The sequence below is a fragment of the Magallana gigas genome, chromosome 3 (assembly GCF_963853765.1).
Source record: "Magallana gigas chromosome 3, xbMagGiga1.1, whole genome shotgun sequence".
NCBI lineage: Eukaryota > Metazoa > Mollusca > Bivalvia > Ostreida > Ostreidae > Magallana > Magallana gigas.
This window is the reverse complement of record NC_088855.1, coordinates 50,333,402-50,349,069: the sequence shown is the minus strand read 5'-3', so window position 1 is coordinate 50,349,069 and position 15,668 is coordinate 50,333,402. Positions and strand designations below refer to the sequence as shown.

Sequence of the window (15,668 nt, the reverse complement as noted above, 5' to 3'; positions counted from 1 at the left end):
CATCATGATCACTAAAATGTGAGACACGCGGAAGAGCATGCAATGATACAACCAATCAACAACCAGTTTGTTGATTGTGTATAAAGGTACATATATACATGTGGATACTAAGGCCACACACATTAATGTCCAATGTTCTCCAACCATTAGTAAATCTAGTGATGACTACCAGGAAGCTGGTGTTGGTTTGTTTTCATGTTACAATATTATACCCAATTGGAGAGATCGGAGATCTGGCTTGAATAGGTAAAATCGGGTTGGACTTTGTTATGAGTTACTTGGTGTTACGTGTACACTGATCGTTATGGTCACACTACAGGTATTACATGTACAAGGCGTAATATGACATTACCCCGGTGAAAAATACCTCCATACCATGTTTTATGTTTTTCGAAAGGTATTTGTTTTTCCTTTTTTGGGGGGGGGGGGTGATTGCTTTTAGTATATTTTATCTTTATTGATATAAAATATCCTTACTTTAAAATTTATCCTGAAAAATACAATTTTAATTCGTATATAATATATGTCAATCTAAGGGGCAATTTTAGTCGATGATCATCGTGCTCAAGCGATAGTCGAGTACTCGAGTACTCGTTGACATCTCTATAGAAATGTCTCAAATCCAGTAGTTTCCCAGTACGGCAACATTATGTAACCCTGTTAAACCGAGAGCATACTTCTTGTTCTTCATGAAGGGCCAAATTAGGGGAAAAGTAATGTATAAAAGCCAAATCCTTTTTATGATTAAAGTTTTGTCATAAACAGTGTTACAAGGGTTACAGATCGATGTCTCCTCTGAAAAAGTATTACAAGGGTTACAGACCCTTGTATCAATACTGATGTCTGAATATTGAAAATTAAGTCTACTAAAGTCTAGTAAAGTCATGTGTTGTACTGGAAAGTTGTATTGTTTTCTTGCCGTATGTTTATTTACCTGAGTTTTTTTAAGGATTTGGACTAAGACACTGATAGAACGTGGTATCTACATAGATAAGAGTTACCCCTCTTTTTTAAAATACATTATTTTTCAAACCAAGGAATAACGAAACTTTATATAGTTATTCTCTAGTTTACATGCGTGTTCTTGACGTGTTTTAAATATAAACATTTAAATAAAGTAAACAAAATTAAAATAAATTAAAATAAGTTTAATTTTTATAAATAATAACATGCAATTGTATATACAATACCTAATACCAGTAACAAAATTATATTGCAACAGAACAATTTAGGGAAGAAACTAATTGTCACATGGACTTTTCAAAATTGTAACGGGTAAACATTGCTTTTGATTTGGCAAATAAAGCCATGAAAGACAGTTTACGAAATTTCTATTTTTGGTATGGCAAATTTCTTTGGCGTTTCCTTGGACGAATTACTTTGATCACTGTCCTTGCTTTCGTCACTAGATGAGTCCGTTGAAGATTTACTTTTCAGTTCCGGTCTGGACTTCCTGTTTTTGGTCAGATTGTTAATCATCGGCCTGATCTTACTCTCTCCCACGCTCTGTGACCTCTGCACTGGAGACAAGGTCACGGGAGAGGGTCTTTTGTCCTTCAAACTCTCACACGACAAATGTAAGTCCTGAACGCTAAGCTCAGATACTGAGCGACTGTCTGAATTCTGCGCGTCACGTGACAAAGAGTGAAGGAAACTAATGGCGATTGATGTCTTCCGGAATGCGCGCCCATACATACTGTCGCTATGATCACGATCTGAGATGTGAGATTCTGTTGGAGAACATGGTCTGCCTGTATCCTGAGATTGTCGCCATTTTTCTTGTAAGCTAAAATAAATAATTTATACAAGGTTTTCATCTTGTTCTGTTAATATTTATGCTAGGTTAAAATTAATTTTGCAAATTTTGATTCCTTACCTGATCATGGTTTGTGGCAATGGTTTCGAGTATCCTGTCTTTCCAATCAACCAGTAAGTTTTCTGCAAACCTTTACCCTTAATACACAAAAAGAAATATTTCATTATTTCTGTAAACTTCACTTTCTGAAAAAAACATTTACAGTACAATTTGATATGTTGTTATTGAATGCACGATTATTAACTCACCTTCACATCAATAATTCCACGTTCCATCGTCATAAACCCCCAACCAAGATCCTTGAGCGCAGAATTCATTCCTGCACTTATGTGGATATGCAATGCTACGTAAAAACGTCCACATTAGGTACATTTTAATCATCAGACAAAATATTGAACTCAAACGTATTTCTTGTGAAACTGTAACAATAAATGCGTCAATCAAAAAGTGTTTGGCGTCCTATATACCTTTCCCTGTAGACTCCATTCTGGAAGCCATGTTGACGGTGTCGCCGAACAAGCAGTACCTGGGCATGGCCGTGCCTACCACCCCTGCGGCACACCCTCCCGTGTGTAGACCGATCCGAAGTTGCAGCTTGGACCCCGGAAGATGGCGGATCTTGAAGTTGGTGACTCCATTCAACAAGTCCAGCGCCATGTTGGCGATCTCCCCAGAGTGTTTCTTCCCGTTCCGGCGAGGGAGGCCGCTTACACACATGTAGGCATCACCGATAGTCTCCACCTGACGGTGATAAAGTAATGAAAATCATAGTTGTAATAATCCACTTTTGTAGCTACAGTGGTTTATTTTCAACTGGCAAAGACTTTTTTGTAGAACACTTATTTTTTGTCCCATCATTACAGACATTTAATGGATAAAACAAATACTTAAAAACCAGGTTTTATGGTGGTTAGTTGTGCAGTTACCTTATACACGTCATGTCGAGCGATGATTTCATCAAAAGTTGTATAAAGATCATTAAGAAGATCCACAACCTATGGTAGAACAATAGTATATCAGGCCTTATTTTTGTTATTTATTATTCAACTTATGAATAAGTAAATTCTTGTAGGACGAAGGAAAAAATGGCGTGGTTAAATTAACTTTCTGCCACTAGAAACACAAATCTTTTTCTTGCCTTTTCTCTACAAATGTGCTTAAAGTGGATTTTTTTTACTGAATAGGAATCTCTAGTAATTACGATTCCTTGTAGAATTGAGCACACACCTGTAGTGGTTCGCTTTGGTTGGCTATCGTTGTGAAGCCGACAATGTCGGAAAAGAAAATGGAGACCTCGTCATAACACTCCGGCTGAACAGACTCCCCCCGTTTCAACTGCTCCGCGACTAACCTACAGTAAATCACAATGCAACAAATGACCAATATTGCAGGGTGTTCTAAATGTTCGTGAACAAGAGGTGAGTCACATGATTCCATTATGAGCGTGTTAAGAACTGTACTCACGGCGGCAGCATGTTGTACAGCAGTCTATCCGTCTTCTGTTTTTCCAGGGCCAGTTCCTCAGTTCTCTCCGTCACCAGCTGTTCAAGGTTGTTACTGTACGCCTCCAGCATCTGTATCATGTTGTCCATAATATTGATCTTTCTGTAAAAAAAAATTCAATTTCCTGTGATTTTAGATCAAGAAAGCAAAATGGTTGATACGCCATTAGATGTTTGCATATATATATAGGACACGATTTAGATTGTACTTCAAAACCATTTCATTCATAAATATATTAAATATTTTCTTTAAAAATTCTGTGTAAACATAAAAAATAAAAACAACTTCTTTCATTGAAGATGGTACCATGAATTACAATTGCTTAGTTTGGCATTCGTATTTACCCTGATAATGGAAATAGCCAGCCTAGAAATTACATGCGAAAACACAATGTTTATTGCTTAAATTTAACATGTAAAACTGAAATTTTTTTAATTTGTTTTAAAAGTGCAAGTATATTCAGAAGTGTAGCATTACCTTCCACTATTTATGTCTATGAGCCTCTTCCTGATGCTATGAAAATCAGGCCTGGATTCAGAATGTTCGTGCCAACAGCACCTCATCAAGAAGACCGCTTTATCTGGGACATTGCTGTCATCCGGTATGTGAGGTCGGTACGGGGGGACCTCGTGGTTCCGCACCCTCATTATTATTTCTGAAAAAAGAGGGTAAAGTTTTAAGAAATAAACATTCATTTGATATATTTGTAGCAAAATGAAGCTTAACTATTTTCTTCATTATGATATGTTTTGAATCAAACATGACTGCAAACACACCTTTGGGAGACGACACGACATTGAAGTAATATGGAGTGGTTCTGAGGAAGATTTCCTGTAAGATGATACCGAAGCTGTATACATCTCCTTTCTGTGTCCCTTTTCGAGGGATTTTCTGCAGACGTAACAGCTCTGGTGCTGTCCAGAATAAGCCTACAAAGGACAAGAATTTTCTTTTAAAAATATAATACTCCTACTAGATGAAGTTCTTTAAAATTGATATTTGCAAAAGCTAATAAAAGTCGTATATTTTGTTGCTGCTGATATTACATAATATACTTTTAACACACGCACCATGCACCAATTTATAAGAAATTGGTGCATTTAATAACAAACAAACCATTGACAAATATGAATATCAGAATGTTATCAAATATGAATACCTGTGTAGAATTCGTGTTCCCCGACCTCCTGGGTGGGTTCCTCGGGGTGGGTCGTTATGGCGCCATAGTCGGTCAGCTTTAGCACCCACCGACTGTCTATCACACAATTACTGGACTTCAAGTTACCGTGGGATCTCAAGGAAGACTTGTGTAAAAACTCCATGCCCTGAAATTACAAAAACAAAGGTTTATTCTAGTTTTGGATTTTAATTGTACAATATTTTATGAATCATAAAAATTTAAAACAAATGCTTACCCTTGCTAAGTCTAATGCAAACGACATCTTAAACATCCAATCTAACTTGATGTCGTCATTTTCTAAAATATCCTAAACAGAAAAAATAGTTAAAATTATACAAAAACTTAATCGAATAATCTCGCCAATCAAATAAATATTCTTATAATCATTTACTTCTTTGATTTATAATTAAATTTAATTAACACATCGACGTAGTTTTTTTTTTCCAGTAATAACCAGAGTTATCTTTTGACGCTTTGATTGTAGGGGACTAACTATTACCTGTAAACTTCCTTTGGGACAATACATGGTCAGAACATAGCAATTTTCTGGCTCCAAGTTAGCACCAACAAATTGGTTTAAATTGTCATGATGTAATTCTCGTAACTGAAATAGATTGATACAAATAATTGCTACTTGCATGGTGCATTCAATTAATAAGATTGAACACTTTGTAACGTTATGATACATATTTAATAATCAAGTCTTACCGTTTTGAGATCTCGTAGGACATCTCGCGTCAGTCTGATAGACCTTCGTTGTAAACTCTTCACCGCCACCACAGAACCCTAGCAATTCAGTTTACGTATAGTGATAAAAAAGGATTAAAGCATGAATACTTCATTTCATAATGTAAATTATATACACCACCCATCTTTACTTTCTAAGACCTATACCTTGTAATTCCCGATTGGAGCAAATAGGAAGTTCTTGTCTAGACTGCAAGAGGAACCAAACCCCAGCGTGCCCCTAGTTTCCTGCAGAAGAAATTGTGTTCATCATACGTTTTTAATTTCTATATATTAGAGGAGTTTTAAGAAATGAGTGATCCAGCAAGATGAAACATTGATTGCTTACCATCCGAACAAGTTTTTTGGTCGGGTGTGGGCCTGCCTGTTGTTTAGGGGCCACCTGCTTGTTTCTCAGTTTGATTTCATTTTCATTTACTTTCCACAACATTCCCATCAGTTCTTTTTCAAAGCGCATTTTTCTGCAATTTGTGCAAAAAAATAATTTATTTTTTTAATATGTCTATCAAAGCAAATAACTCCTTTGCATCTTTGTTGTAATTTACAGCAAGTGTAACTTGTACTATATGTGTTTTCACCTTCATTAATAACTAACGCAATTTATTGCGTGCATAACTTTAAATGATAACTTCACACACTGATTGTAAATTTGAGTTTTAAAATGAGATAAGCACCTGTAAAGATAAAACGCCAGAATGAAAGCGGCGACACTGAGCAATCCGCCAATACAGGCCCCCGCGATTATCGCCCCTCTCTCATTCGCATCGTCTGAAAAAAATAAATGTTAATTAAATTTTAATTCAATAACATTAAGGTAGTCCATCCATAACTAAGGCAAATTTAACGCTTTTGATCAATCTTTACTATATCAAATACGTATTTTAAAGCTATTATGAGGCTGACATAAACCAAACTCGGGTGTGTATATGTAGTCAATTAAATGAACTTTTTGCACTAAAACATTTTAAAAGAGTTGTCTGCCCTTTAGGATAATTTTTCTGAAAATATGTATGGCAAACTATGACATTTTTTTAGCATATTCGAAGAAAGGGAAAGCTTTTTTTTGCAACTTTTTACTAAGAGAAATGTGAGAAAATTACTTGTATTAAAGAAATATATTTAAAAATGCATTTTTCCCATAGACTTCAATGTTTACTTCAACATATGATAAAGTTATTAATATTAATTTTTTTTTTAAGATTTCAAAGGTGAATCTTTGTTATTTAATAAACTCCTTAAAGTCACACTAAGATTTTAGTGATCAAACTATCAACCTATTAGTTAGAAATATGATAGTTATGGATTGACTACCATGAATGAAGAAGAAAAAAATCTTAGTACTGTGCCGGATAATTTTTTGCCGATGGCATTTTTGCGTTTGTTTGTGATGCATTTTTTTAAAAAAATATTCCTATGGTAGAATTTTTTCATATAAGATGCAACGTTATCTAAATATTTTTTAAAGAATTTTAAATTCTGTAGAATTTGAACTAAAATATGATAGAACTGAAAATTCGTATGAAAAAAGGAAGTTTCTGTAGAAAAGTATCTGTTTGAATAATTAACATTAACAAAATAATTTATTTCCTATAGGAAAAATAAAGTTTTTAGAAAATCCTACAAAAGAAATAGGAATTATTATTATATTGTCTATATGACATTTTATGGAAACATCATCATGTGTATACATGTCTTATGTATTATTTCTGCGAACGATGAAAAATAATCGTACATGTACATTGTACTAGTAAAAAGGTGAAAACCCAATTTAATAGATACCGTTATCTTTGCAGGAACTGCCGGTGAACCCACACTTGGGCGTGTCTTGTGGAGGCCCTGCCCCGATCCATTCCATGGGAGTCGGGGTTTTGACGCACTGGTCAGAGGACAGCTCATACACGACTGAGAAGTTGCCTTGTTGGTAATGGGAGACACGGTAGGCTCGTGTTGCGAACGAATTGTTGAATCGAATGTGACCTGTCCAGCCTTAGAATATTATAAAATAGTCTGATCAGTCAGTTCAATGTAGATGTACAAAATCATAAGTGGTTAATATGATCATAGGTATATATTCTAATTATCATTCTATTAATAGTAATAAATACTAGTAAATCCAAAGAATGTATTACTTTTTTTCAATGAACATTTTTTATACGCTATCACATTATGCTCAAATTTAGAATCAAATTTGAAAAAAGTGTTGATTTTATCAATATTTTCGTTAAATTATGATATTGATTTGTAAAAAGTCCAGTGTTGTAATTATTTTTTAAAATTTATTTCTATTCTAAAAACTTTTAAATAAGATTTGAAAATAAATTCCCTCAAATTCATTAATTATCTCAGAAAATTGAAATTGTCAGGAAAAAAAATCATAATGCCTGAAAAGGGATGTAATTCGTATCAAAATATCTCCCTTTCAAGGTCAAAAAGTGGTCACGAAAATATTATATGTTGTAAAACACATGTAAATGTTGATGTTTTAAAGAAAGCAAAAAAAAATTCATTGACAAATAATTTCACACTGCAACGTCCTGATCCCCTTTAATACTAAATTCCAAATTATTGTAGACGTGAAAGTCTTCTTGGAGAGAAGGAAGGGTGAATCGGCAGCAAAGATATAGATTAATGAGTACCGACAAACTCTTGTGTACACTCAAACATGCCAGATCAAAGTGTTTTGCGTGCTTTTCATATAAAGTGGTAAATGTTAACAAAGAAATATTAATACTTGTATATGATATACGTCATTGACATGTTGTTGTTAAATTGTTAAACTTGTTTGTTAATTTGCCTCTTTGTACTGCTATATGTAGCAATGTCACATACCGGAATATTTTACAACAAAAGAAGACAAAATATACTTTCAGCTTACACATCTTCATGATCTTGTTTCGAATCCTGATTTCAAATACCTTCGCAGCCCAAACCACATATACTTTTTTTTTAATTTAGAGTAGTACTGCTTAGACATGTAACTTTTAAACAATGAGATAACAAATAAAAAAAACATGTTTTTAGTTTTTATTATCTGAAACATACCTGTGTAATTGATTCTTTGTAGGTTTTGATGAAGTTGTAATGGATTGGTATTATTGAGGACTACAAAGTGACTGTACAAGATAACGGCATCGTATAAGTAGGCATAGAACTCACTGGCCTGAAAAAGAGCGTCGTACAGTAAACCATAAAATAAGTATCACTAACTAGTATTATATGTATGTAATTGACGTTTTCTACAATGAGCAACTTTTTTCATCCTTTTTTTTTAATTATTTTTTTTTAGGTTTCACTATAAAGCATATGGTCGATTGTTAATAAATCACTTATTAAACGGTTTTTTTTATGTGTACGTAACCTTTAATTTATAGAACGAATTAATAAGTTCGATAGAAAATATTGTTATTTGCTATTTCATGTATTTATTTTTACTTGAAATTAGCTAGCATTGAAAAAGCGAAAACGGAGGCGGGGGTGTTAACATTGATAATTTAAAACAGAACCATTTAAAAAAAGGAAACAACTCAAAAATTATGATGATCATTTAGATCTAAGAAAGACACATAATTATAAATTGTACATAATGTTAGCTTACCGGTTGTGACAATGAGTTGTGACTGGTGAACTGGTCGTAGCTGCTTTGTGAGACTGTGAATGGTCCTATCTGAAGTAGTGACTGGAGCGTGTTCTTGGGGTGTGGGACGCTAAGTCCGGAGGATTGATTCAATGCAGGGCTGAACTTCCAGTGAATGAACATATAGGAGCCGTCGTTCATTCCTTCTGACGTCACTGCCGTCAGGAAGGTCTCCAGAAACATCTCAGGAACAAGCACTACTATGACTTTAAAAAAAAAAAAACAATAAAAATAAATTAAGAAAGCTTGATGCATAAAATTACCCGGGGCATATCTACCCTAAACTTGAAAAATGATTTTTTACCATTAAATGAATGACACTTTATTTACTATATTGATTATCTAGAAAGAATCCAAATATATAAGATTTAAAATTTGAATATTTTCCTATTTCTTTGTACAAAGGTCTTTGACTCAGGGAGATAAATATGGTCTAAAAATTACTATAATCACTCATCCCTCTTAATAAACAGTTAAAAAGTAACCTCCTATTATCCTCAAGTTCTAGAGGGTTACTAATTCAAGCGTACCTGATGTTTCAAATACTACATGTACACTGTAGTAGTCTTTTGGGTCTACATGACTATTATTTATCAAAGAATCAATACTAGCTATGCAGTTTTGTTTTGTTTTTATTTTTTGTGATTTGTAGATGGGCAACATAGTCAACCACCATCAACAATATGTGTCTGTTAACGAGCCCCGATGCCATTTATTGTAGTTTCTACTTCCATGCCATACAAAAAGGAGTTTGGTAAATACATTGTATGTTCCATAAGCCGGTGTATGGAGCATTGTATAATGTAGGCTGTGGAATAAAGTAAATAAAATACCAAAATGCAAATTGGTCAAGATTTTCTCTTTACATTGCATGTTGTAGGTTGTTGAGCAAACTAAATAATTTAACCAAATGCTGGTCTATAGAGAGGGAACCTATATGTTGATCAACACACTAATACCAATAGATTTCATATCCTCTCCATAACTTTTAAATTTTGAATAATACTGTGACGTAACTTGTTGGTATTTATAGCGAGTTTAATTCATTGATAAGCATCTAAATAACTTGGACTGTACTTTTAAAATTGAATAATGCATGTTGGTAGTGCTGATCTCGAATTATCAAAACAACAAAGGGGCATTAACGTATTAAGAGTACAAATATAACTTACAGCACCATAGCGGGTAGTCAGTGGGACGTTTACTCTAACTTATTCAATGGAATTTAAATGAGCCAACCAGTTGTCAACAAAGTGTACTAACTTTTAATTCGTATTGATAGAGCTCTGTTCATTCTTTTTATCAAAGCCCTGCTTCTCGATATAAAGATACAAGTAAAACTACATGTATTAAATTGAAGTTGTCTAAACCGATATTTGGTCTGTGTTTCTAATCCACGTTGAAACCTCAAGAGAATCATCTTTGCATTGATGGTCAAAAGCCATAGAGTTTCTATGTTCTCATAAAGATGAAGACCGAAGCATTGTAAAGGGCAATAAAAGCCGCCCGAACCCTTTTATTTTGGTCGATTCCTTTGGTTTGTGCAGAGGTTGTTGTGTCTTGGTACTTACTTCTGACCAAAGCCTTGATAGAAGAAAGCGTGGACTTCATTGAGTCACCAGTCATGTTGGTGGGGAGCACACGTTTAACTGTGACGTCATCATCCTGCAGCACAGATTTTGTAGTCACCGCCATCTGTCTATGTATTTCAGTATTTGCGTGTATTATACCTAAAGAAAAATAACATTTGTAATTTGTTATTATTTTTCATTTTATATATTTGATATTTTTCTATTGCTGTAATAGTTTTCCATTAACTTGTCCACAACTTACCAAAAGAGACAACGTTTATAAAAACTATTTCAAACTTTTCACACAATGATTTTTTTTGCTAGATAGTTGATAAATTGATGTCATTTTGTTTCTATATTAAGGAACTCAAAGGATGCCAGGAATAAAACAAATGAGAATGTGGGAGATGTAAAATAGTTTAGCAACAGAAAAGACATTATATTTCTATGTTAAAAGAGGTCGGAAAGTGAGCATTGAAAAGTGCTTACTTTCTAACAGGTCTTATCATAGATCCTAAAGATATATACGTGCCTATGCATTTGTTAATCTTAACTAGAATATCGCCAAGAATTTCTAAGCACCTAAATGACACAAGAGATTTGAAAGCGTTTTATTGTGTGAAATATATTGATCCCTCTACCGGTCATAGTTGCCGATCGCTTGTTTTCCATTTCTCGCTATCGTCTGGCCTTTACCGGGGGTGTCAAGTAAAATGTCATCAAAAAGATAATTCTTTTTGTCGGGACATTATTTGCATATCATCAAAAAAACTCCCGCTTTATCTTTGTCCGTCAGAATTATCATAAATTCGAAATAAAGGGCTTTCTAATCCGCCATTTGGGCGCTGTCCAGCCAGGAAAAACTTTAGAAAAATGTATCAGGGGTGTTCGTCATCCCGTCTTGTTGTCAGTCACAGGTTTCTTTATCAAATGAATCGTTTGCATGACCTAAATCAGAAAACGGCTCTTGAAAAAGTTCAAGATTGTTGTATATAGAGAGATACACTGTGTTTCTGGGATTGAGTGTTTAGCAGCGTCTGTTTGTCCAATGTGTGACATTGTGGGAACGTTTACAGATATACTTTTACCTATCGTCTTCCAGCCCTGACACTGTAGAAGTGTTGCTATATTTCGTGCGATGTCCTCATACGTTCCCAGGGTGGCGATGAGAGTAGGGAAGGAGTCGGCGTCCTCCTTAATGGGCGTCCACGTGACCACTGGTTTGTTCCATAACGCGGCCATCATGGCAATGCTTCTTATTGCTGCAAAAACAAAAACAATCTCCTAACACTTATTGAACATCTACATGTATAATCACGACAATATTTCGAAATAGAAAAACAATTACAACAACTGAGAAAATGTTACTTTCTACAATAATGTCTTCTGAGCCATTTATTTAATAAATATACCAAATTAAGATTCCATGTTCTTTTCAAACAATTAACTTGTATATTCTCTCAATCTTGATTTACTTTTATTATTCACCAGTATGTTGTCTTGTGTGAAAATGATTTCTTGTGAAACGTTTCGGAAACACAAACACCCCAAGAGTAATGATACACTGACCATTATGTATTTTTGGTTTTTCTTTTTATCTTTTATTATAATTATTTATCATAAAAAGTGCCGATGCTTATCGCTAAAACAGAATTCACTCTTCCACCGAATTAATGGTTATATTAATCAGAAAAACTCTGGTGTTTCGCTAAATTAGGTTACATTAAGTGATTGAAGGCCCGGAAAGATGGACCACAATGTACCAAATTCCCCCAGAGTGGAGCATTCGACTGGAAGTGTAAGGGCCACAGCATTTCCAGGTTAAATTTGATTACATCCATCATAATCTCGATCACAGCGAGAAGTTGTCGATAAGAATCAGGACTAGAAATCAAAATGAGGATTGAAGGAGGGACATGGCAGGATTAGTAAACACCTCGCCCGGTGTTCATACTTCAGTTTCTGGGCCAGTGTTTCCAGCAATCACGAAAACTCTATATATTATTTTCATCTTATCACAATAATATCGTGAGCTGATTATCTCATTGTTGTGTCGAAAAAGCTCTTGAGATTTTGAGCCATAATCTGTTACCTGTCTAACAAGGATGCACCGTTTATCGACACATCAGTAAATATATAGCCTGACTCACTACCTATCGACATTGTTCTTTTACCAAGCTTAATCTACATAAAAATTATTTATTTATTACTGTCAAAATGAAAATCGTTGTTGTTACTTCTGAAACAAAAAAGAAAATCAAAATAATGAAACATTAAATTACAGTATATTTTGATGTACTCTACACCTCTGCTTCAATTAATCAAATTTTATGAACGATCATATGGCTATTCAAGACATACCAGGTATGTCGGAACAAAAATCAGAAATCGTTGAAAACAACAGTATGGAAATTAGTTGTAATTGCAATCACCAATATTATAATTATGTGTATGTTTAATTTTGAGGTTATAGGAAATTAATGTGTTATTTTTTTACTCAAGGAGTGAATAAACATGGTATGTTAGATATTTCATACTTCATTTGAGAATTTTCGTAATATCTTTTTGAATTCAAAGTTTAAAATTTTCTATTTACGTACAAAATATTTGGTCACATTTTAAAAATATCTCAAGTAACTGGTATGTAAATGTCACTGACAGAGAGATGCTTAGAATTGACAAATTTATGGGGTTTTTTCCTATATGTGCGTTTATCTGAATGGCATATTTATCAAACGATACTCTAACGAAACTATCTCCAAGTCTTTTATAACTATTCCACAAAGACACCATTCAGTGATTTCTTCTATATTTGGATAACCGGCGTTTGTAAGCCAATTTAAGTAACAGGAACTCTCTTATCTGTTCTTCTAAGACCTTCCATGATCCTTGAGCAATCAAATACTATCAAATGACCCAATGTAAAAATAAATAATGGTAACACGACTTAGTTCTAAAGATTAAGTATATTAACAGGCTGACTCAAGGTAGAAAATCTAATGGGGTTCCAGGAATCTCCTCATCCTTGTAATCAGCAACTTCAGAAATGGATGCGGATAATTTGCAGGGTCTACGAACTTTCGGAGGGGTTTTGATTTACGATGCTTCCCCTCTTTTTTCTGACAAAAATACCAATATCTTTAGTGTGATTGTCAGTATGACATCCAAATCATCAGATGAAATTACCTCTACAAATAGGTCCGAATTAAGAGTAACGGGATGGGCGAGAAAATGATAAAGGCGCCAAACCCTGTATGCTAATAAAGACAGTTTTTATATTTTGATTAGAGTCAAAGCAATGCGTGTAAACAAGGAAAAAGAAAAAATGGCATACTTCATGATCATTAAACAAAATTGCTTCGTAAAAAAACCTAAACAGTTTCAGAATTTAAATTACTTTTAAAAAGCTTAAGATTTGAAGCCAAGAATGGCAAACGTGAATTGGATAAAAATTCAATGTCTCTGAGCATCCTCGCTTCTGTACAAGACATCCCATCAACATCAGTTAGAGTTGATTTAAGATGATGGCCCTCTTTCTGTCAATTCTTATACAAAAATTTACAACATTGCCGCAACAAATCAAATTCTGTAGGATTTTCCCGTACAGTGGTTAATGTAGCATTAGTATATAGCTAATGTACCGTTAATTCTAATCTCAAGATACGGCGCGTATTACTAATCCTAAACAGTGGACTGAGGGTACTATTGCCATTGTTTTACAAGTGTTATAAATTTCATCAAATTCTCTAAACTTTAGAACTAAAAGAGAAAATAATTAACGAATAATTTTTTATTTTGAAATTACCTAGTGATTAAACAGTGTTTACAAATGTACAAATAACACACGTATATATACCATTTTAATTCTACCAGGAATTGGCGGATACAAACTCAGGTAAATGATCTCACCTTTCTCGCAGACTGGACCAATGAAGCTTTGCACGCTGTCCTTAATTCTGAACGCCTCATTTAAGGCTGTTCCTTCGTCACAATTTGTATTCTTGGATAATACATTGAATTGCAGACTACCACTAACATTGGCGAGGGCTTGACTTAAAGCCCCAGACACTGTAGCTTCGGACGGGAGTCCTGGAACGGTAGAAGTCGAGGGAATCAGAAGTCCTATTGGCTCAGACCCCGAACATAGTGTTAAACAACTGCAAATAATAACCAACACAAAAAATGCAGGCATATTCCTCACATCTAAATTTTTTTTTTACTATTTCTTGGAAACCTGTAAATTCAGTAATTCTAAGAGATGCGCAATGAAAACTGTCCGACTCCGGAATATATTCTGGTCGTGTCTTGAGAGGTGATGGCGTGGTCCGATTAAATCACCCCATCCCTGCAGTGTTATAAGACAAAAACACTATCTAATCAGCCGGTCCACGATCATCTTGCCATGATTGGCTTTGTTCCGATACCAAGATTGACGGCGTACATAACAAACTCATAATTTACTTTGACAAACTTTTGTACCGAAAATCCAGTCGCTTGATACAAAGTCCCTACTTCCCCGATACTTATTTCTGATTTCTGCTTTGCGAACGATCGTTTCCTTCCATTGGTTAAAACGATGCAATTTTGCACATAAATTCGCTTGATTGAAATGCTAGAAAAGCAGCCTGATAAAATCCTTGTTTTCCTATACTGATCATAGCAGTTTCTTGTTTGGAGTAATGCTCACTGGGCCATGCATTCAAATCTATTATCCAAGTCAATGGCCATATTCCCCAGGGAATAACATCGGAATACTATATCAACCAAACCTTTTTTAAGATATTAGGTAGTCAGCGATTACAGCCAGTTACGATGCATTTCTCCGAGTTTAATAACGTTTAGATTAGAGTATAGAATTAGTTAAGAAAATATTATCCAATATTAAGCCAATCAAAATTCCGTTCACTCTCGTAATTGTGTATTTAAAAATACTAAACAAAAACTATCATTAAAGAGTACGCACGGCTATCGAATGGGACTTAAATGATCGAAAACTGATTCGAAATTGGGATTTCTTTAACAACCAAGAAATGTAATCAGATAGCGCTTTAGCACAGTGATACAACACTGAACCCTTATTTTTATTCCGGAGAAAGAAGTCGCACCCAGACTTGGCGTTCGTATGGTCCTAACCTTTTGATTCATTTATCAAGTCTTTTCTAAAACTGCCTTCAGAAAGGCCTGAATAAATGTTTAAAGGGATTGAAAGATATTCTC

The 15,668-nt window shown here is 34.4% G+C and overlaps 1 protein-coding gene across 1 annotated transcript; it reads right to left on the bottom strand.

The window, feature by feature from the left end:
• Positions 1 to 1,133: 1,133 nt before the first annotated feature.
• LOC105331903 (atrial natriuretic peptide receptor 2) lies at positions 1,134 to 15,411 on the bottom strand. The gene is made up of 22 exons (XM_011434266.4): positions 14,361 to 15,411; positions 11,540 to 11,713; positions 10,452 to 10,610; positions 8,842 to 9,086; positions 8,289 to 8,406; positions 7,026 to 7,232; positions 5,921 to 6,014; positions 5,575 to 5,707; positions 5,394 to 5,474; positions 5,208 to 5,285; positions 4,999 to 5,103; positions 4,735 to 4,806; positions 4,479 to 4,644; positions 4,096 to 4,248; positions 3,797 to 3,974; positions 3,281 to 3,421; positions 3,044 to 3,167; positions 2,743 to 2,811; positions 2,284 to 2,557; positions 2,065 to 2,159; positions 1,877 to 1,953; positions 1,134 to 1,786 (listed from the first exon to the last, which is right to left on the bottom strand). The coding sequence occupies exons 1-22, from the start codon at positions 14,641 to 14,643 to the stop codon at positions 1,321 to 1,323; spliced, it is 3,492 nt and encodes a 1,163-aa protein (XP_011432568.3). The 5' UTR covers positions 14,644 to 15,411; the 3' UTR covers positions 1,134 to 1,320.
• Between the last annotated feature and the right edge of the window lie 257 nt (positions 15,412 to 15,668).

Coding starts and splice junctions, on each gene's coding strand:
- LOC105331903 (XM_011434266.4), bottom strand. CDS start 14,643: ATGCCTGCATTTTTTGTGTTGGTTATTATTTGCAGTTGTTTAACACTA. Junction 5,475..5,574: donor CCAAAAAACTTGTTCGGATG/GTAAGCAATCAA, acceptor TTTCTTCTGCAG/GAAACTAGGGGCACGCTGGG. Junction 5,286..5,393: donor CTCCAATCGGGAATTACAAG/GTATAGGTCTTA, acceptor CTGAATTGCTAG/GGTTCTGTGGTGGCGGTGAA.